This window comes from Toxorhynchites rutilus, chromosome 1, assembly GCF_029784135.1.
Source record: "Toxorhynchites rutilus septentrionalis strain SRP chromosome 1, ASM2978413v1, whole genome shotgun sequence".
NCBI classification, from domain to species: Eukaryota; Metazoa; Arthropoda; class Insecta; order Diptera; family Culicidae; genus Toxorhynchites; species Toxorhynchites rutilus.
The window spans coordinates 187,255,077-187,278,903 of NC_073744.1; the positions used below are offsets into that span (position 1 = coordinate 187,255,077).

The window sequence follows — 23,827 nt, forward strand, 5'->3', positions numbered from 1 at the left end:
CGCATATAACTCGAACATTTCTTAACAGATCGGAAAGATGTTTGCATCAATTGATAGGAAATATTTCTACGCGTCTATTACAATTAATAAAATGTTATTTTTCATGAGATTAACAATTGAACAAATGTAAATGTCATGCGTTATCTAAACGCCCTAACTGCTAAGTTTTGATTGGCCCGATTTACAGTTTCCCCAACACAGACTTCAAAATCGATGTACCTGTGGAAATCCGCCCTGCAAATATACATGCAAGTCAGGGGTATTATTCCCCACTGAGCTGTTAACACGGACATTAAAATGTATGTACCTGGGGGAATCCGCTTTGCAAATACGTGCAAGTCGGGGGTATTTTTTGGTGTTGAGTACTTTTGTACTCGCTTGTCGTTGTGCAGACCGGAATATGTTTCCCTAAAACGTACCTTTAAACTGAAAAGCCAGGGAAAATCGTCATTTCAGATACTAGAGATGAATGAACTTTCGCGGTTCGAGAACAACGTAAACATGAAATGTGCAATAATTTCAGTGGGAAGTGTAAAATACAATGATCGTTTGACAATTCGTCCGTTCACATATTTTTAAAGTCCTAGGCATCATATCAAACGTGAAAGGACGTTCATTAAATTTATTTGTAATTTTTGAATTTATATAGAGTAAAAATGAAACACAACTGTGTTCGTTGCGAGCACAAAACTAAGTGAAGGTTCTTTATTGAATATAGGAGTATATAAAAAAAAGGTTTCAGCTGACAAAGCAGTTGAGCGGAGTCAATGACCGCTCGTTGAAATGCTACGCGACAATTGGCTTCTATATGAAACTAAATATAATTCAACACTCCCACTTTTAGTTTCTAATTAATATCTGATCAAATTCATCTAGCTATTTCTGCAAAATACTCATGAGTGTACGAAAACGTTGAAACTTGGGTTTTGACAAAGCTTTTGTCATTATGTCCGCTATTTGGTCATCCGTCTGAATATATTCCAGAATGAAAACTCCACCTTGAAACTTTTCTCTGATGAAATGGTATCGAACATCAATATGTTTCGTCCTTTTGTGAAATTCTGGATTCTTGATTAGTCGAATTGCGCTTTGATTATCCATGTAGAAAATCGGTGCATTAAATTTTTGTTGCAACAGTTCTTTCAGCAAATTATTCAACCAAATCAGCTCTTTTATGGCATGTGCTGCTGCTATGTACTCGGATTCTGTTGTTGATAGCGCCACAGACCTTTGGCGCTCCGAGCCCCAACTAATAATACTATTTCTTAGCATAAATACATAGCCAGATGTAGATCTTCTAGTAACGATATCTCCGGCATAATCTGCATCGCTATATCCACAGAAAAATAAATTGTTTCTAGACTCGAAATGAATTCCCATGTTCATTGTGCCTCGAATATACTTCAAAATACGTTTTACCGCATTGACATGAGCTGCAGCGGGTTTCTCCAGATATCGACTTGCATTTCCAACAGCAAAAGATATATCTGGTCTTGTTGCCACTGCCAGATACATTAAACTTCCAACTGCCTCACGATACGGAAACCTTATCTCTGAATCTGCTTCAAAATCACTCAAATTTTGCGCACTTTCCGTTGGTGTTGCCACAGCGTTGCAATCTGACATATTGAAACGATTGAGTATTCTTTCGGCATACCTCTGTTGATGCACATGAATCGATCCTTCTCGACGCTGTTCAATTTCGAGTCCCAAAAAACATTTCAGCTCGAAAACTTTGATTTCGAACTCCTTTCGAAGATGCTCTATCACTGGTGAAATGACATTCGCTTTTTCCGCCGCAATGAGTCCATCATCTACATAAATAGCTAATATCAGCATTCCGCTTTCACCATTAGACACAAAAACACATGGATCTGATTTGCTTGCTTTGAAATTAAATTTCGTTATAAAATATGTGAATTTTTTATTCCAGCAACGTGATGCCTGCTTCAGACCGTATATGCTTTTAGATAATTTGCATACACGTTCAGTTCCATCTTCATATCCGATCGGCTGATTCATGAAGACTTCTTCGTCTAAATCGCCATTTAGAAAGGCTGTCTTCACATCGAATTGTTTTAATGTCATCTGTTTGGATGCTGCTATTGCCAATATAACTCTAATAGAGGTAAACTTGACTACTGGACTGAATGTTTCATGGTAGTCAACTCCGTACTCTTGTGTGAAACCTCGTACTACCAATCGCGCTTTATAGCGATCAATGCTTCCATCTGGATGTTGTTTCACCTTGAATACCCAACGGTTATCTATCACCTTCTGATCATATGGTGGGTTGACCAAAGTCCAAGTGCAATTTTCAACGAGTGAGTTGTATTCATCGTCCATTGCTTGCTGCCATTGCACGTGATTATTTGATTTCATCGCTTGTTCATAATTCTTCGGCTCCTTAATGATTGCTAACATTGCAATATGATCTGCTGATGCACAACATGACAATCGCCTTTCAGTTCTACGATCGATGGCGCTCCTATCCCGCAAACGCTGGTTGATTACATTTCGGTTGTCAAGATCACAAATAGTTCCACAATCTCTTCGTCGTTGTTCTTCCTTCGCTCTCGGTTCATCCTCATCATTCGCAAACTCATCAGCTTTCTTTGTATCATTTCCTATATCAAGTGATACAAATGATTCCTCCGAAAGAAAAATTACATCACAGGCGATTTGAACTTTGCCCGTCTCAGGATTCCAAACCCGATAGCCCTTGGAATGGTCATCATAACCGACGAACATACATTTTATTGCCTTTGGGTCTAGTTTTCGCCGCCTTTCCTTAGGTATATGTATAAATACCTCTGACCCGAAAATCCGCAAATAATCTATTTTCACCTTTTTGTTAAACCATAGCTCATATGGTGACTTGTTATCAACTGTGCTTGTTCCAGATCGATTGAGCACATGAACCGCCAAATTAACTGCTTCTGCCCAAAACTTATAGTCCATTTGTTTCGAGTGAATCATTGTTCTTGCTGACTCGACAATTGTTCTCATCTCTCTTTCCGCGCACCCATTTTGCTCTGGTGTATATGGTACAGTTCGTTGATGTTGAATAGCCATCTCATCGAAGAAATCCTTCAATTCTGCGTTCAGAAATTCAGTACCATTATCTGATCTGAAATAACGAATATTGTGTCCATGCTTCTTTTGCACAATCTTAAGGCACCTTTTGACATTGCTTGCAACTTCCGATTTGTGCTTCATAAAATAAACAAACCGGAAATGTGAATAGTCGTCCTTCAACAGCAAAAAGTATCTCGAACCGCCAATCGACTCTTCTTGCATTGGTCCGCAAACATCCGCAAAGATTATTTCACCACACTTTTTAGACTTCTCTTCACGACTTTTAAAACTTCCTCTATGATGTTTTCCATATACGCACGCTTCACACGCAAAATCCTCATCTACGAAATTTATATTTTTGTTCAGTAAAAACTTCTTCACGTGTACGGTGTTCTGATGTCCAAGCCTCTCGTGCCAAGAACGAATTGAGAGTTTCTTTGTAGCCACATTTGCCACAGAAATCTTTATCTGCGAAGCTTCATTTATTTTGAATAACATTTGAAACAATTTTTCACGACGAGCTCCCACTGCAACGATATTTCCATCTTTCAGAAATTCGCACCGCTTATTGTCAGACTTCAATTGATAGCCTCGATCCATGGCTTTTCCCGACGAAAATAAATTCACATGGATCTCCGGTACATATAGAACATCCATCATGCATTTAGGAATCCAATCATTCCCATTAAAAGCAAGAATGTTTATATTGCCTTTTCCTCGAGCTACAATCTTATCGCCATTTCCAATTGTTACCTCCACTGATACTTCAGTGAAATTGTCAAACCACTCTCGTCGGTGACTCATATGATCACTCGCACCAGAATCCAGGATCCAAATGTCTTTGTCTCCATTCAATGCAGCACACACAAAAGCGTCGATCGATGAACTTTCCCGCCTTTTGTCCGCACCGTCCTTTAGTAGTGGACAATCTCTTTTCCAGTGATCACTTTTGCCACATTTAAAACATTTTCCTTTCGTTTTTGCTGCTTTACTCTTTCCTATGTTAACACCACTAGATGAATTTCCCATTTTCGATTTTTGAGATTTCTTCGAAAAATTCCGCTTTGCCATCAGCGCTTCTACATCATCCACTTGAGCCTGTTGTTTTAATCGAAGTTCTTCTGCCAATAATCGTGCACGTAAATTCGCCATTGTTTGATTTTCGTCATTAGTGGACTCCCATGCACTATGGAAATGGTTGTACTCAGCAGGCAACGACATTAAAATCTTTGTCATGACCATAGAATCTGATATGATTTCCTTTTGGTCCCTTAATTGTTGGACAATTTCAAGCAACTTCGAAAGAAAAATAGCGATATCATCTCCTGGCTCCATTTTGAAACTGTAATATTTTTGTTGTAAAAATAACACATTTGACTTTGAGGCTTGCTCGTAGGTGCTTTTGAGCGTTGTCCACATTTCACCTGCTGTTTCACAATTCATAATTTGCAGAAGCGGTTGCTTCATGCATGCCGTTGATATGATTCGCCTTGCTTTGGCATCGGTCTTATTCCACAACGAAATCGCAGCTGCGTTGTTGGCTCCTGCTACTGGTTTTGTCGTCGTTCCGTCAACTATATCGAACAATTCAGTTGCTTCGAGTATTTGACGAATCTGGAATTTCCACGTCAACCAATTACTGCCACCTTCCAGTTTTTCAATGCTCGCCTTATCACTTTCCATTTCCTAGTGTAACTATACTGTCTTTCAGTTCAATTATAAAACTCTCGACCGACCGTATCTCCGTATACACTACCAGGTTCCGGAATGTTATAACCGAATCGTACAAAAAACTTCCTGAGAGTTTAGTACCGTACGAATTTAATAAACGTTCCACGCGCCCAAAACGAACTTTTGTTACTGTGATCTGGGCCCATAACCTTTTGAATTTATATAGAGTAAAAATGAAACACAACTGTGTTCGTTGCGAGCACAAAACTAAGTGAAGGTTCTTTATTGAATATAGGAGTATATAAAAAAAAAAGGTTTCAGCTGACAAAGCAGTTGAGCGGAGTCAATGACCGCTCGTTGAAATGCTACGCGACAATTGGCTTCTATATGAAACTAAATATAATTCAACAGTAATGAAGAACATAATCTATTAAAAAAATCAAGTGAATTGAATAATATAATTGCGTAGTTCCACGTCGAAAATATGCGGTCGTGTCCTAGATACTGTAGGCGATCTGTTTATCTATGGCTTTCCAACAGCCCGTAGTTATTGTCGTTCTGGCAGCACTGCTTGCCGTCATTTTTTTTTTGTTCCGCAATCTTCATCATTCCGATAGAAACGCTTCGAGAAACGTGTGTTCATCCATTTTGTATACTTCAAATAAAGGCTAATAAACGTATGCAATTCGCGGAATGTGCTGTTTTATTGACCCACAAACACACAGGTTATGGGCCCAGCATCAAAATGACATCGGAAAAGTGCGATTATCCGGTGCTCGAAGGCAAAGGTTTTGGCGATTGGAAATTTCGCATCGACTTGATTCTGGCTGAGAAGGAGCTGCTTGATTATGTCGAAAAGGAGCCGACAGAAGCGAACGCTCAGGAAGCAGAATGGAAAAAGGGCAATGTGAAAGCGAGGAGTGTTATTGTTAAATCACTTGGTCAAAATCTTTTGCATCTTGTAAGAAAAGAAAAATCGGCACATGGTATGATGAAGGCGCTTTGTGACGTGTTCCAGAAGGCAGGTGCAGTACAGGAGCGCCACTTGTGGATGAAGTTGAATAAATTGAAGTGTCCGGAAGGTCAACCACTGGAAGCGCATTTTGCCAAGTTCGATTCAATAGTTTCCGATTTCAGAGCGGCAGGTGTTAATTTTTCTGAAGCAGAAGAGGTAACACATTTGCTTTTGTCTCTTCCAAGGTCGTACGAAAATGTTGCAATGGTACTGGAATCATTTGACGACCTCACAGTAAGGAAAGCAAAAGGAAGATTATTGAATGAGGAGATTAAGCGGTTCGAATTAGACCAGACGGTGCCGGAAGAACAAGGTGATAGCCGGTCTGCTTTCTTGGGAGACAAAAAGAGAAAATTTTTGGGAAAGTGTTGGCGCTGCTGACAGCAAGGTCATAGAGCAGCGGAATGCAAAAACGAAGCTGTAGATGACGTGTCGGAGGGAGCACTTCAAGATCGGGTTGCATCGAAGAAGAAAGTGTTCAGTGTTGTTCGGAAGGCAACGGAGTTGACAGACAGAATCTAACAAAGGGGCATTTGCTTTTGCCACAATAGGAGCTGGAAAAGACAGAGAAATACATGGTGATTCTAAGGTCAAATGGATCATCGATTCCGGATGCACTGATCATATGATAAATGATGAATTCCGAATGAATTAGATTCACCGTACTCTATTTCATTGGCCGAAAAGGGACAAGCTTTTGTGGCAACGAAAATCGGATTTATTGTTGCAGTTGGGAAAAATGATACATGAAGTTCATATTTCTGATGTACTGTACGTGCCAGGGCTGCGGCATAATTTGCTATCGGTGAGTCGACTGGAAAAGGCTGGTTTTACCACACTGTTTCGTGATGGTTGTGTGGAATTGTGGGCACGCAATATACTATTCGCTGTTGGAGAAAGAAAGCACGATTTGTATGAACTGCAGTTCAATTTGAAGGAAAAACAAGCTAACATTGTTGAAACGATTGAGACCAACTCTCTCTGGCACAGGCGTTTCGGACATATTTGTATGAAGAGCATAAGTGAAATGGTCCGGAAAAAATTTGTAGCCGGAGTTCACTCTATTACAGATGCAGTTGGAGTTTGTGAACCTTGCATAATGTGAAAACAGCCGTGCGCCATTTCACAAGCGGAAATCATCAATGTCTCTACCGCTGGAACTCGTACATACCGATGTATGTGTTCCTATATCTCCTGAAACATGGGACGGCAAAAGGTTTTTTATAATATTTATAAATGATTACACGCATTTTACCATCACTTTTCTAATCAAATCAAGGACTGAGGTGTTCGATTGTCTGAAAGAGTATCACTCTACGGTTATTGCTAGATTTGACTTACCTGTCTCTCGTACACGTTGTGACAATGGAGGCGAATATATCTCACATCGCTTAAAGGAGTTTTGCCGAGAAAAAGGGATTGTATTGGAGTTTACCAATCCGTATACAGTGCGATTCACATACAACATCACACCACGTCACGTTCACGTTCCGTCCCGTCACGTTGCGTCAATTATTCTTCCAAGCAGTTCTTATGCAAACATTCACATACACCGGCAACGGGAACTTCGACTTGCCGTTGCTGGTGTATGTGAATGCTTCAATAGGAACTCCATGGAAGAATATTTGACGCAACGTGACGTGACGGAACGTGAACGTGACGTGGATGTTGTATGTGAATCGCACTTACTCCACAGCAGAACGGAACGGCAGAGCGAATGAACAGGACCCTGGTTCAAAAGGCAAGGTCGATGATATACGAAAGCAAGCAATCTAAGGAGATGTGGGGAGAGGCAATCATGGCGGCGACTTATTTGACAAACAGAAGTATGACAGCCGCTCTGGAAGGTAACATTCCAGCTGAACTCTGGTATGGCGAAAAACCAAATGTGTCTAACTTGAGAGTGTTTGGGTTTCGAGCTTACGTTCACGTTCCCAAATGCAAACGTGATAAAATGGATCCTAAGAGTGCACCGTACGTTATGATAGGATATTCTCAAAACGGTTATCGTCTGTGGGATCTGTGGGAAGGTTATACTATCGCGTGACGTGTTATTTGATGAAACAGTGTATCCTGGAGCAGACAAAGGCAATTTGGAAAATCGACGTGAAGAGCTGATTGTACGTACAGAGCCAGTTGTATTCGTAAACGATGTCCCTGTGTGGGAGCATGACAACGAGGAGGAGTTGAGAGCTGAACCGAATGACGCAAGTTTGAGCTCGTCCGAAGAAACATATCTCACCGATGAAGGAGAATCCACGTTGCATGGCTTTGAAGAGAATTCAATGCAGGAGAGTTATACAGAGAATCAGCGTCCATCCCGTGAAAGACATCCTCCGGTATGGCACGATGACTATGTAATAGATGCATCTTCCTTATATGCCAGTGGTATTGACGATGTTCCTGATACGTACGAAGATATCGATAAACGTACGGATTCTGCTGAGTGGCGACAAGCAGTACGTGACGAGTTGGATGCGTTGGAGGAGAATCAAACATGGTGTATTGCTACCCCTCCGAAAGGAGTTAAGTTAATAACATCGAAGTGGGTGTTTAAGAAAAAGTTGAACAAGAACGGAGCATTTGAGCGATACAAGGCGCGACTCGTTGCTCGAGGATTTTTGCAAACAGAAGGTATTGACTACACAGTTCGATATCTGCTAGCAGTAGGAGTGCAGTTTGGGTTCCAGTTTTACCATATGTTACCACTGCGTTTCTTTTTTAATTTTTAAACGAAACGATCTATATGAAACCGCCTCCTAGAATGCAGGTAGACACAGGAATGGTTTGTGAGCTCAAAAAATCTCTCTATGGACTGAAGCAGTCACCTGAGTGTTGGAATGACAGATTTCATGATTTTCTGGTTAGCCTCGGATTCAATCGATCGACTACAGACTACTGTTTGTACATGAAGAAAACCTGTAACTCAATCGTTTACGTACTCTTGTACGTGGATGATCTACTTATTTGTGGAAGCGATGATGACCAAATTGAAAAATTGAAGAGAGGATTGTCGTCAGAATTAAAAATGAAAGATCTAGGGCAGGTCGAGCATTTCATGGGTATGCGAATCAACGTTGACAGTCAGAGAGACAGGGTTACAATTAATCAAACAGCCTTTGCCGAACGTATTCTTCTGCGCTTTGGAATGGAATCGTGTAATTCGGTATCGACACCCGTGGAACCAGGAACAAAATTGGATCAAGTGACAGGAAATAGCAAGAATGCTGATTATCGCCAAGCAATTGGATGTTTAATGTATCTCATGCTTGCTGCAAACAGATATTTAGAATTTACAAACAATTCGAATTGGAATCTAAGAATCTATCAAAGATTTATTACGATTCCCCTAATTCAAAATTTGTTCATATTCACGAAAATTGAAATCATTCTCATTTTTTTCCTTCCATTTGTTCTGTACATAGCTAAAACATACAGTTCTATGGTCAGTGTTGAGAGAGGACCAGTAGCGTAGTGTGCGGGCGGCAAACCCGGCATTTGCCGGGGCGCTTACCCTTTGGGGCGCCAAAATCCAAGAATTTCCAATTGCAATTTTTTCACCGTATTCTGTTTCTTCTTTCAATTGAGTAAAAAACATGAAACCAATAACCTCTCTTCGATTTTCGCAAAATTGAAAAACTGAACATCACATTACACAAATGCTCTTTTAAATTTTCGCTACGCAAGCCTGTGTGCCCCTCCATGCTATGGGTTGTTTTACAGTTAAGGCGTAAAGGCGGTCCGGAAGGTCGAAAAATAATGAATTTTTGTGATGTTTTTTCGGATGTTAGAAATAAAGGAATAAAGTATTCGGGTATTTTGGTTATTGTTTAATGTATATTTAAAGATGTATTTTCCTTTTTTTAAGTGCACGAATAATGATTATTACGCTGCTGACAGCAGGATGCGTAGGTGCTGTCCGAAGATCGGTACCTTGCTGGTGGTACCGGTTCTGAAGCAACGGTGTGTCACAGAACGAATTCCAATAAATATGTTGAAACTTTAGGGTAATACCTAAATCCTCATATAGGGGTTTTTGAAAATCCGAAAAAATGCAAATTTTTGTTAATAATGAGTTATTTTTCATGAAAAATCTGAAAAATGGCATATCAAAAAGTTATAGGAAGTTGCGTTCAAGACACGACCGCATTGTAGATGTAGATCTACGCTGTGTTTTAATTCAAGTCACTTGTGTATAACTGCAGATATTATACGAAAATTTTGAATAACCATTCTACCAGTTTGGTCGCCCTGAAATGTTTTTTTTTATTGTAGAATCATTTGACGATAATTGTGTGATGATTTATTCTTGTGCTCGCAGAACAATACATGCTCCAGATAAGCGCAGCTGTCATCCTTAGTGGAGAAAGTTTTGCTACTGGCGAAACCAAATTACATTCAAAATTCCAGAACGACATTTACTTTCTTGGTGACTAAATAAACGAAATAAACTCTATCTGTTAATCTCCATAACCTCGAAAAGAGTAGCACTGCTTCTTTATGATCAAGATTAGAGCAAATACAATCCTTGTTGAAAGCAGTTTTGCGACTGGCACGCGTGCCCAAATAATTTAATAACTTAACCCCTTGCGGTGGTATTAAATTTGGGCATGGGTGTCATACTGGTCGGAATTATTTTTCCTTGAAAAAGCAGTAATACATGCAAAATTATGAAAAATAAACATTTTTTGTGAACTATATGAATGTATTAACTTAACAATGTGTTTTAATGTGATGTTTTGATATAAAAATTATATTTTATATTTTGTCTTCGTGTGAAATCTTTCGAAACAGTCTCCAAGAGTAAATTATATGAAGTATAATCAATACATTATTTTATTTTTATTATCCGTTGAATCCGTTATCCGCTATTGATGCAATAAATGTGTAATTGATGTTAGCAATTTGTATCCGAAAAGATCAGCACTATTCACTCTTAACAAACAAAATTTCTTTACATTAGATTATTCAGATGGTATAAGACACTTATGAAACCAATTATTCTGCTCTTTGAAAACAACTACTTCAACAAAACTAGTAGTTACTGTAAGTATCGGCTAGCTCAGAGGTTATTATGACCTCAGGGTCGGCTCTTCACCGATAACGCGCCGTGGACTCACTTTTCAACGGAAGATTACGGAATAAAGTAGAACCACTATATCATGAGGATTCGTTATTCAATAAGAAGAGAAAGGTAAGTATCTTTATATATCTATATTTATTTCTTTTCAGGTTTAAAGGTTAGTATATTGATGCGGCCGAACAGGAACAGATGGGAACCAGGTAAGTCCGAAGAATAGAGAGAGAGATTTTGGCGGATTTTCTACTCACGCACGGTGCCCGCACACGGGGGTCGATCTCATCGGTTCCAGTATCGGTGAGCGGGGCTAGGCTCTACCAGACCTCACCGTACTGCCCTCAAAAGCGTCCAACCGACTTACCCGTATGCGTGTGGAACAACGATTACGAGGGGGGCTCGCTGACCACCGGCACGGAGGTACCTCCACCGTCGGATTTCTTCTGCGAGGAGGGCGGATGTCACCCGGCGTGGACGGTCCCTGGGAGCTGTGACTTCTCCTGCCCCTATTTACTCCCGCACTTTCACTTGAACTCTTGGTAGGTAATTCCAACTTTAATTTTTCTCGAATCTCGACTTGATTCCTTCGACGGTCCGTGAGCTAAGAAGGAGTCGAGTCATCCTTCTTTCCTTCAAAGCTCGAATTCCCCTTTCTTCTCTTCATTTTCATCTTTCTCTCTCTCTCTCTCTCTCTCTCTCTCTCTCTTTCTCTACTGCTTCCTTTCCAGCTATTCCTTCGTCATTCGGGACCGGAAATCTCCCAACCGAATGTTAGGTCTCATTGTACATATTGTGTTAGTAGTTTTACAATTGTTTCCGTTTTGTTTTGACAGCATACATTGCCTTTCAGGTAGGTATCAAAGTGGATTGGGTAAGTATGAGTGGGATTTATTTTAGGTTGCGCGATTTAAACTGTCATTCAATTCTTATTATTGAATCAATGGCTCTATTTTGTTCCGGTTGTTTTCAACCGTAACATTACATGAAAAATGATTTCTGCGTATCCGAAAGGTTCAGAACTTTTCACTTTAGATGAACAAAGATTTTGTCGCTTGAGACATTTATGCGATTATTCGAACAACATGAGACATTTATACAAACAGTAGATCTGATACTTATGAACAATCTTTTCGACCACACCAAAGTGTTACAATGGCTAAATTCTGCTGTTATGATTTTTGTCCCAAATTCCTATGCATTCAACGCACTGTGCGTTGTCTTGTGTGGGTGGCTACTTTGTTTGTACCGTTATCTATTACTCATAGGAGCACCGTATTAGTTCGTGAACAGGTTCACTAGAAATCAAACTTCGTTTAGGAAAAGCATAAACTGATACTAAAGTTGAATAAAATATAAGATTAGCATGGCTTCCTGCTGTGGTGGCTGAAAGCAGACATACGACCACAAAGAGTTAATATAACTTATTGAATAACTTGGTATTCCCCAAAAAAATTTTTGGTGCACAACCTGGAAACCTCCATAACCATAGCGTCAGTTCGATGCATTGATGACAGAAAACAAACAATGTTAACTGCTTGGAAAAAAGGGCTGAATATTTGCCTCAGCAGAGATTCATTACTAATACCCTAGCGTAAATATTTCCCTCCCGCTATTTCCCCTCCTTGTTTATATTTATCATTACGACTGCATATTTGCAACACCAAACAATCGTCAATTATAGCATAAAAAAATTAGGCAATTGTTGCATCGTTACAGGGCCAATGCACACGGGAGCAAATACAAATGGGGTTTCAGCGTAGATGCACTATTTTTACGTACGGGTTATGAAGCACGCACGTACGCACACAAATATCGATATATCGATGGCTTGAAGCAACTAAAAATACCAAAAATACACACACTTATCTCCGTTTTGCACTCTTATCAACAGGAGCCCTTTCTGTTAATATTGCCAGTCTAGATTAGCTTAGCTATCATCCTTTGTGGAGAGTTTTCCTACTTCATGCGAAACCAAATCACTGACAAAATTCCAGAACATTTATTTTCTTGGTGAGCTGACGTTAGCCTAGCTTGATGACTCCCACACAATTGTGTAGCTCAGAACCTTAATGCAATGGCGTCAGTTTGATGCAATGATTGCAATGCTAGAGACATCAGCGAGTGAGTAATTTGGTCGAGTCCACAGCACAATCCGGAACGAAGACATGTGATAACACAAAACAAGGAAGCGATATTCGATATGCGATACTGAAACTATGCCTTCCTTCCTTTCTTGAGACTTTAAACTTCTTCAGTTCATTCGTCTGTAACCTTCAAAAAGACCTTTGGAAAACTTTACATCATCCATCATATTACTCCTCCACCATCGAATGCCTCCTCCTTGAGAAAGGCATTCGATCCCTCCCCTTCATTGCTCGTCGATAAGTTGCTCGTTATCGACAGCTCTGTTCGGGAAAGCACACACATGGACAGAACAAATGTATGAGGAAATGGGAATGCTTCCAATTTTCATCAATTTTTAACCATATACAGACTATGGGATTGTAATGTATAGCACATCAAACAAATCTTAGGGAATTTCCGATTCGTTTGATATGTGAATCGCCAAAATCCGTTCGCGGTAAAAGTAGTTATTAACGTTAACTTTATGTCATAAAAACGTGACCTTTTTTCTGATTTGGCACCCCAATGAAAGACGTAGGGGCTGATTCTCCAGCGCGAATGGAATGTGACAACAATGAACTCCTCAAAGTCACATGACCCAGGTCACCGTATCGCCGAAGGCGATTGCCCTGACGTGAGAGGTTCATTTTGGAGTAAAATACTCAATGAATTACAAATGGTGCAGTGTTCATTGAAATATATGTCAAAGCTTGGGTTTTTTGCAAAGGCTCTATGTATTCAATGTGTTTCATGAATATATATTTCTTTTATTTTAAAAATTTTCATTCCTTGTTACAAATATGTACAGGAAATAATTTCGTTCATCTTTATAAATGTTTTCCCCTTATTATAATTGATGAAAAATAATATCACTGGGATAAGAAAACATATAAAAATATATTTTCAAATCTGTTTTTGCATAGTCCCCTTGCATTAATATGAGTGTATGTTATTTCAATTGTTTTGATTTCGTATCCGTGTTTTGATTCCGCATTCGTGCTTTGACTTAGTGTCCGGTGCTGATTCCGTAAAAGGTTGACTATTCTTTATAAGATTGCAGTGAACATTAATTTTATAGTCTCCTCACATAAAAGCCATCAAGGTAAGATATATTTATTGTCACCTTTAAACTATTTCCAAAAGCTAAATTTTATCCATAGACAATGAGCCGATAAAAATGATAAACCTGTCAAGGATCTTGTAATTCTACTGTACGAAACTGCACTGTTATTGTCTGGATTCTCACTGGATGAGTCAGGTGGGCACGCATCTCGCATCTATCTTATGGTCCAGCTGGGTCTTAGAATCGATAAGGACGAAGCTATGAGCACAGATGATACTCCAGCCGCAACTACTGGTGAAGATGTTCCTCCACTAGAGGATGACACCGAGGATGCCCCACACATGGAAGAAGTTGATTAAACATATACGATTTTTAACTACTTAAGTAGCTTTTTTTAATTTTTGAAAGTCTGATTAGTGTTTTTGGAGTAAGGAAACGGTATGCTGAATTGAGTTTCTCGTATCAGTTAGGATCAACTATTTTAAATTTACATTTTAATTTTGTACCGCGTTATAGCGGCTGCAGAAGATGTATATTCTTGTCATTCGTAATAGCATACCAAGTACTTTAACCGACTACTTGTTAATAATAAATATAAATTATTTAAAAAAGCACAGTTTAACTGGATTGCATTCGAAACTGCCTGTTTTTGTCCGAAAATTTTCACAATGTAGATGATGACTACATCTTTGAATCTGGAGCAGCAATTGCCCGTTTGGAACTACGAATGATTAGAGATCGTTCAAATCCTTTGGAAACCCCTAATCCTATTTTTGGCTACCATCGCTGGTACTAGTCGATAACAAATGAGAATACGACTTCAAAAGTCACAAAATGGCATGTTTTTCCACTGCAATCGCCCACGAGAATTGAGTGAGTGTTCATGAGAGTTCATTCGAGGTAAAAATCTCACCACAGTCGCCTTCGGAAATTGAGTGAGGCAATTTTTCCGAGCTGTCACCTCTCATTCGCGCATCAGAATCAGCCCCGTAGTTCTACGTCAAAAAACAGGAAGTGGGTTATATCTATGGTATAACCGCAAGGGTGACGTAGGACTATCGTTGATTTAGAGATCATTTGTATGAAGTTGAATCTGAATTCATTCTGAATGAATGAATATTTGGAGAACTTCGAAAACGAGAGCGTTACGTTGGAGGCACAAGGTTTTATGCATCCAATATTGGATACGGAAATATCCTACTGATGGGGAAGAATAATCTTCAGAAGCTATCCTGTTGATTGCGATTGATTGAAAAATCACAAAACCTAATGTATTTGGTCACAGTGTTACATGGATAGAAAACATTAAAATAAACTCTTTCATATGAATGTAATTTTAAATTCCCAGAGGAACTGGCAGATTATTTTCAGTAACGATTAGATATTTCCACATTTTCCTCGATACTGGAAGCCCACCAGTGGTTAATGCTAACTCGATAACCATCTGTTAATAGCACTTGATTGAAACATATTTGGTCACAGTGTTACATGGATAGAAAACATTCAAATAAACTCTTTCACATGAATGTATTTCTAAATTCCTAGAGGAACTGGCAGATTATTTTCCGGATCTTTCTCGATCCAAACGGAAAGAATTCCGTGCGTGTATGTGTGTGTGTGTGTAGCGGCTGCTTCGAGATCTTTCCGGGGAACCGTTTGTAGCATCACTCTCCTCCTGATGGATTCCCTTCTGGCCTAGGGTGCACAAACAGGCTCTTGGTGACACCGTTCATCCGCGCTTTCATGATAAATGAAGAGCTTCACCACAACAGCGACAACATGCTCCAATCGCTGTTCAATTAGAACTGAGTGGATTTCCGAGCGGCGCTCGCTTATATACCGATTGGTGATTTCAATAGCCTATTTTGAAAGCAATTTTAAGACTATTGAGACAAGTTTTTGGATCAAAAAGGAACAAGTATAGAACGCGTAGACATTTTATCTTTCGAATGAAGTGTTTATCATACCATTTCGTTCAGTTGTTTAGGAGCTATTAACACTCAAAATCTCGGTCTCCGGCGTAACGCTTTCGTTTTCGAAACTTTGATTTTACACCCCGGTATAGAAATGAAAGACTTAGTCCTACGTCAAAATGAGAGCAGACATACGACCGTAAAGAGCTACTAGTTTTTCAGGAAATACAAAAAACTGCCTTGCAAGGTTCTGCCAGTGATTTATTATTGACTCTAATAGTATAAGTACACAGAAATCATTCCTTTCTCGTCTCTGGCATCGAATCGCACCCGATCAAGGGCTCAGCGTTCAACTTCCAATGCTCATACACGTATGGCAGCCGTTCGCTGGGGTCCGTGCTCCAGTGATGAATCCGACAGCGTAGTCTGGCCTTCTCCAGATTATTCACGGTAACCGTGCAGAAGAAATCCTTGCCTTGTTTGGTTAGATCGGGTCCACTGATGGGCGTTTCCGGCAGAGTGATAGCGTCTTCAGTCACATAATAGCCGGCTTTGCGAAGCGAAGCCTTTATGTGCCACCGTTCAATTACCCACGGTTGGTCTTTGTTCATCACCACGGCCAGGGTGAGCTCCTGCAGTTTGTTGATTGTCTAAAAAGCAGTAGCCGGTTGAAAGTTATACTCATACACGGAACCACGACTTACTCTCTGCGCAAACGGTGAGCTGTGCGCTTCCTCCTTTTTACCAGCATCCTTCTCGGCGCAGTACTTGGCAATTGTCTCCGGTGTTTTGTATACGGCTAGACCGGGCAGCAGCAGCTTGTTGTAAGCGACGTGGGGTTTCAGCGAAACCACGTCTCCTTTAGCGCCAATGCCCTCGACGAACGCCGTCAGTATCACTTCCAGGTCGGGCTTCTTTTTTGTGGTGGTGTCCTCAACCAATTCGTACACAAAGTGCCGACCGCGCAGTTTGGTCGGTTTCTCATTCTTTTTGTAAAGATTCGGCGGTGTGCGTCGTTTCAGAATGAATGTGTTCTAGAGGGAAACCGTGTGTTGCGTAAACATATTGATTTATCAGTATGACCGGCTTGGATAGCGATGCATGAAGCTAGCCTTACCCGTGTCTGTTGGCACAGAATTTGATTCACTGAGCACAGAGGAATGCCTGAGAAGGCTTTAGTTATGCTGGCGAGCATCTTCAATTTCAATTCATAGAAATATTATTAAAATTAATCACGAACTCACGTTCCTATTGAATTCAAAGGTAAACACATCCTGAAATGTCAGACATGTATGTTGCACAGTGAACTCTGAGTGACCGATTGTTTTGTTGCAGCAAACAGAGAGCTGATTCGTGACATAGAAGGTACGCTGTCGCCATCTAGCGGATACTATGAATGTATGAGGAAAAAGTAAACAAACCGTGAATTTTCGAATTGTACTTTGAACGCTATTTTTTCTCGAATTCTATTGTAATTTATAAAAAAACGAATACGTAGTGATAGAGTGAAGCTTAGTAAAGCAGTTTTTACCTCAGGAACCGTTTATTTATTGCGTTATAACTCAATACAGACTCGAATGAGAGTACCTTCATTGAGATTACCCAGCAAACATTAAGTCGTATGAATAGCTTTAATTGGAGGCGATATACATACAACCAAGACACATTTGTATGATATATGATGCAGATAACTAGCATATACACACAAAAGTGGAGGCGATATACGTATATGCCATATTTTGTACGCATATAAAGCCGTATATAACGACATGCGATGCTTTTTGGACTGATATGCGATTTGATACGACAACGTTACCACTCAATCCATCGATGACATGGAAAATCGTGTTTTTGCATTTTATGCGATTTTAGATATATATGATCGATATTTTGATTGATATTTTATGCGATTGTGATTTGATACGAAATTATATGTAACTTATCATGTGCAAAGTTATACGATTTAATGTTTGCTGGGTAGCATGCTCAAATGCAGTTGTAAATTTCCATACATTTAATGAAAATTATTTTGAAATGTTGTTTGCATGTTCAGATTACATAGTCCGGATCCGTGTATAATCATCACTAGAAAAACTCCTAAACCTTTCCACCAGAACCTTTGAAAAGTGGACTTCAAAACTTGGACGAATTGCATTTACAATTAGGAAATTGTTTTTGTTAGTAATTCTGAAAAATATGGTCATAACGCTGAACCTTACTGTCCCTTTATTTGTATAGCCGTTCCAGATTATTAATTTAGATATTGGCCCTTTTGTGATGTTACTCAGGTGGCCCATTAGGGCAATAAAATCGCGGGTTAAAACTAAACTGTATTTAGAACGATAAAACGTGACTATATAATTCTACATCACAATACAATAACACATAATGGCTTTCTACCTCTTGACGTCAACCGAACAGACAGTCGAGGCTGTCAGCGGAGAGCCTAGTGGTTATGTTTGGTTAGGGTGGCCAGTTAACCCCAACATCTCCCTTCTTAAATTCGCTGGTAAGCGTTGAACCACTGCGGCGCTCTTCTGACACGAGAAGATCGTCGAGGGGCCTGGACCACTGGCAAAGATTCAGCTGCTGTCGTCGATGACGTCGCTGTTGAACAGGACGAATTTGTTTCGTTTGGTAACGGAAATGACTTCAAACTGGACGATACCCGATCCGATGGTTCCAATCGGTGTTCCAGCGAGGGTGTGTCCTGAATCGGAGTACGCATTGCTGCAGGCGTGTTCACGTCGCACTCACTCAGCAGGATGTCTAGCGGTATACTTTGCTTCTTGCTTCCTTGATGGGTCATTGCACCTCGGCTCTTCAACTGGTTTATGTGAGAACGGATCAACTTCCTATTATCGACCCATACGTTATACATTACACAGTCGATCCTTTCCACTACCGTGCCTGGCGCCCAAGTCCACTTATTGTTGATGTACACTTTGGCGTAAACGGTATCCTTCGGAACGAACGACCTGGATTGAGGATTAGCATCAGTCTGCATTGGTTGTGCTTGGTTGTGCGGTACACGTAGAAGTTCCAAAGATGTTCTGAGTCGACGATTGTACATCAGCTCCGCAGGTGATCTTCCATTTGGCGTATTCAGATTTGGCGTGGTTCTGTAGGTAAGTAGGAATGTATCCAATGCCATTCTGATGGAAACTTCTCCCTCCTGAATCTTCCTGACCGCCCGCTTAAAGGTGTCCACAAATCTTTCGGCTTGGCCGTTGGATTGTGGGTGGAATGGTGCTGTTGTCATGTGTTCTACTCCATTTTCAACGCAGAACTCCTTGAATTCGGCGCTTGTGAACTGCGTGCCATTATCGGACACTAAGACTTCTGGCATCCCCTTGTTGGTGAACACACTTCGTAGCAGGTTAATTGTAGCCTTCGCTGTGATGGACTTAGTTGGAAGAATTTCCGGCCATTTACTATATGCATCCACTACGATGAGATAGTACTCGCCCTCCAGTGGGCCAGCATAATCGACGTGAATTCTCTGCCATGGAACCGTGGGCTTTGGCCATGGCACTGGTGTTGCTTTTGGCGGAGATCTTGCTACGGAGGCGCAACTGTTACAAGCTCGAACGTAGCTAGTGATTTCGTCGTCCATACAAGGCCAGTAGACAAAGCTGCGCGCGATGGCCTTCATCCGTTGGACTCCTGGATGTCCCTTATGCAGTTGATTCAGGCATCGCTTTCTGTAGAGTGCTGGTATAACCAACCTGTCGCTGAACATAATACTACCTTCGACGATGGACAGCGCTTCCTGGCGGTCGTAGTAGCGCAATAACTCTTGGTCCTTGATTTCGGCACGATTTTTCGGCCATCCGTGTTTGATGAAACGGTAGACTTTCCGAAGAACTGGATCGGAATTTGTGGCTTGCTCCACCATCCGAAAACTGAGTGGAAGCTGACTGATTGTGCTGTTGGCTACAGATTTTAGTTCTTCTTCGAGGTTTGTGCAGGCTACTACAAAATCTTCATTGGGTTTGATGTGCTGATCAATTAAACGCGACAATACATCCGCATTCCCGAATTTATCCGTTGCGACATATTCCATTGAGAAGTCATAGGACAACAGTGTAAGGGCCCAGCGTTGGAGGCGATTAGCTGTATACACCGGTATACCCTTCTTTGATCCGAAGATCCGCAATAGTGGAGCATGATCCGTTTGTAGACGAAACCGTCTGCCGAAGATGAATTTGTGAAACTTAGTTACCGCAAATACAATTGCTAATCCTTCACGGTCTGGTTGCGAGTACTTTTGTTCGGTGGATGTTAGTGCTCGCGAAGCATGCTGTATCACCTTCATTTTGCCATCCGGGTACTTGTGGCTGATAGTAGCTCCGATGCCGATTGATGATGCATCAGCTGCTACAACAATTTCTCGTTGTGGATCATAGTGTGCCAACAGAAGATCAGAAGACAGAATCGCTTTAAAGTCGTCGAAAGCCTTTTGATACTCTTTTGTCCACTTGAAGGGTGACGATGTCTTGAGGAGTTCGTCTAACGGGTATCTCAGTGAGCGCATATTCGGGACAAACTTGCCGTAATAATTCACGGCTCCCAGGAATGAACGGACACCGGTCAGATCGCGAGGAGGAGGCATGTCCTGGATTGCCTTGATTTTATTCGGATCTGGGCGAAGTCCGTCTTTATCGAGCAAAAGGCCCAAATATCCGAGTTGTTCCCGTCCAAAAGAGCACTTTTCTGGTCGAATCGTAAACCCGAATTCTTGAATGCGCTGAAGTACTGCGTGCAAGTTTTGCTGATGTTCTTCAGGGGTCCTACCACCGACGACAACATCATCCAGATAGCCCGACGTGAAGCTAAGTCCTGCCAACATGATGTCTATCATTTGCTGGAATGCGCCAGGAGCTGCCTTCACTCCGGGAGGGAGCCTGTTATATTGGTACAAGCCCCGATGAGTATTAACGGTGAGTAGTTTCCGACTGCTTTCGTCGACCTCCATTTGCAGAAAAGCGTCTGATAAGTCGATCTGGCTGAAAACTGTACAGCCAGTCAACTTCGAGAAAATGTCCTGTGGCAAGGGTAGCGGGTACTGATGCGGTAGTAGGCGATCGTTTAGACCGGTAGAATAATCGCCACATATACGGATACTACCATTTGATTTTCTCACCACGACAATTGGAGCCGCCCACTCCGAGAAATCTACAGGAGAGATTATGTTCAGGCCTTCTAGACGATTTAGCTCTGCATCGACGATGGGTAGCATCGCATAGGAGACTGGTCGTTTAGGTCGAAAAACTGGTTTGCATGCCTCCTTGAGTGCCAAACTAACTTTTGTCTTGGTGCAGAGTCCCAGAGTTGAACTGAATAGTCTGGGATAGTCCCTCTGCAATGAAGCTGCATCGATTGGTCCCTCACCGCTAACGAGATTGCAGAATTTGTTCATCGGTAAAGACCAGAGGTTCAGCTTGTCGATAAAATCGATTCCCAGAAGATTCAAGGAGTTATTAGAAACGTAAATATGACCAGTACTCACGGACTCGTTTAGAGAAACTGTGCAAGAGAACTCAAATTCGAGACGAAGGTCCTCTCCTGATGCAGTTTTGGCACTTTGAACTGTCGGCACTGCCGCTGGCCTACCGATTCTCTCCCATATCTGCTTCGACACAATCGTGATGTCTGATGCTGTGTCTAATTGAAGACGAACCGGAATATCGTTCAGCTTCACCCAAACGAAACGCCGCTTGCCTTGCACACTGTTGACGGACACCACGGTTTTGGTGGAAAACTGCTTATTGTAGGGTTTTCTTCTCTTCGCTGATCTCTTGGCACTGGAGCAATATCCTTCTTTGTGCCCCGACTGATTGCAGGACGAGCACTTGTGGTTGATGAAGCTACATTCTTTTGCGTAGTGCATCGCACCACAATTCCAGCAAGGTGATGCCGGACCACTCTTCCGCTGCTGATGCTGTTGCTGTTGGTAACTACGCTGATTGTCGAACGGCTTCTTGAATGTCTTCCGGTGTTGCTGGTTTCCCTTGATGGCTTGAACTGTAGAGGGAACCGGATTCTCAATCATGGCTGTATCACTTTTGAGGTTCATCAACCGTTGACATTCCTCGATGAGCGTGTCCAGGGTGGCATTATTGCTATCCTCGATCTTGGAAAGCAGTCTCATTCGCACTTCCGAATCGCGCTCGGATTTAAGGCCACAAACAAACATTAGGCATTTGAACTGTGCTTCTGACATCTTGGACAGTTCAAATTCCACACACATCTTGTTCACCCGGCAGGCGTACGACACATAATCCTCCGTGGGTGATTTCGTGATGGTGAGTGTGGAGTACCGCTTTTTCACTGCTGACTCCTTTGTACCGAATAGACCTCGTAACTTCTCCACTGTTTCCAAAAACGAGAAATTTTTCGGTGTGTTTGGCAGGATGTAGCTGACATATCGATAATGTTCCTGAGTTCCCAACCGACGGAGAAGCAATCGTACCTTTGCACTGTCGTCAATTCGTTCCGCATCTTTCGCGAACAGGTCTTCATATCTCGCAAACCACGAACCAAATGTGGAATGAGTTTCTGGGTCGTACAGAAACTCTTTAATGTTTGCAGCCAACGAGTCCAGGATGATTTCCGGATTGGGAGGAACGTTCACTTGGATGGATTGCATCGCGCTCCGAAAGATTTCCTGCTGCTGCTGGAAAGCTCCCTGTTGTTGTTGCTGTTGCGACTCTCGCTGCTGCTGAAGGAGCTGGTTGGTTATGGCTTGCTGATGCTGCAGTTGCTGCAATATTTGCAGAATGAGGGCATCGTGTGGAAGGCCAAGCTGCGGTTGATTGTGGAGAGGTGCTGGATGTTGCTGAGGCGGTAAAGGATGCTGCTGTTGATGCGGAGGAAGCTGTTGCTGCGGTGGAGGATGCTGCTGCTGGTGATGCCCATTCTGGCCCTGTCCGAGTGAATTGACTCCCGAAGCTTGCTGCTGCTGCTGCTCCTCCATTACGCTATATGTGCGCTTTCTCCTCTTCCTTGGAGGCGTCGTGGTGGTGGTGAATTTTCGGACGCGTTTTCGCTACTCGAAACCGGAGAAACCGACAAAAAAAAAACGTTTACACTCGTCGCCACTTTTGTGATGTTACTCAGGTGGCCCATTAGGGCAATAAAATCGCGGGTTAAAACTAAACTGTATTTAGAACGATAAAACGTGACTATATAATTCTACATCACAATACAATAACACATAATGGCTTTCTACCTCTTGACGTCAACCGAACAGACAGTCGAGGCTGTCAGCGGAGAGCCTAGTGGTTATGTTTGGTTAGGGTGGCCAGTTAACCCGAACAGGCCCAGAATAGTGTAACCTTTCATCGAAAACAGATGAAACCTGATACTTCGAATAGCTTTAACGGCTCAGGATGGTGATTGAGCCATTGATAAACAACCATACCTGAAATCTTCATATCAACGCGTTGCATTCCTTTCCACCAGGTATGTAAAATTACTCTCCAAACGACCAATTACGACCAAACGATTTCCTCCGGCAGTGAAAATAAAAAATAAAAATATCTCTCAGGCCCACAAATACATTGCATGTTGAATTTTCACCCAATAATGGCTTCTGAAAAAAAGCGAACAAAATCATTACTAGACACTGTTTTCGCTCACGATTTTTTTAACACTTGTACAAAACTTGTTACACTTTTACTTAGAATATTCATTTGATATGGATAATTTGATTTTCATTGGTAATTTTGTTCCGGAAGCTGTGTTTATTTTTCCCGCCGCAGAGGAAGCGTCATTTCCTACAGCAAAACAAATATGTTTCTAATGTTTCTAGTGGATATATCTCAACCTAATTAGCTCTGTAGAACATTATTCTTCCATTCAGCGCTTACCATTATCATAAT

General features: G+C 41.4%; 2 protein-coding genes across 2 annotated transcripts; both read right to left on the reverse strand.

Moving 5' to 3' along the window:
* Window positions 1-16,181: 16,181 nt before the first annotated feature.
* On the reverse strand, window positions 16,182-17,236 carry LOC129770123 (39S ribosomal protein L9, mitochondrial). The gene is made up of 3 exons (XM_055772768.1): window positions 17,059-17,236; window positions 16,646-16,975; window positions 16,182-16,591 (listed from the first exon to the last, which is right to left on the reverse strand). The coding sequence occupies exons 1-3, from the start codon at window positions 17,134-17,136 to the stop codon at window positions 16,238-16,240; spliced, it is 762 nt and encodes a 253-aa protein (XP_055628743.1). The 5' UTR covers window positions 17,137-17,236; the 3' UTR covers window positions 16,182-16,237.
* A 1,202-nt stretch (window positions 17,237-18,438) lies between these two features.
* Window positions 18,439-23,202, reverse strand: LOC129761641 (uncharacterized protein K02A2.6-like). Its single transcript, XM_055759376.1, has one exon. The coding sequence runs from the start codon at window positions 22,918-22,920 to the stop codon at window positions 18,439-18,441; it is 4,482 nt and encodes a 1,493-aa protein (XP_055615351.1). The 5' UTR covers window positions 22,921-23,202.
* Between the last annotated feature and the right edge of the window lie 625 nt (window positions 23,203-23,827).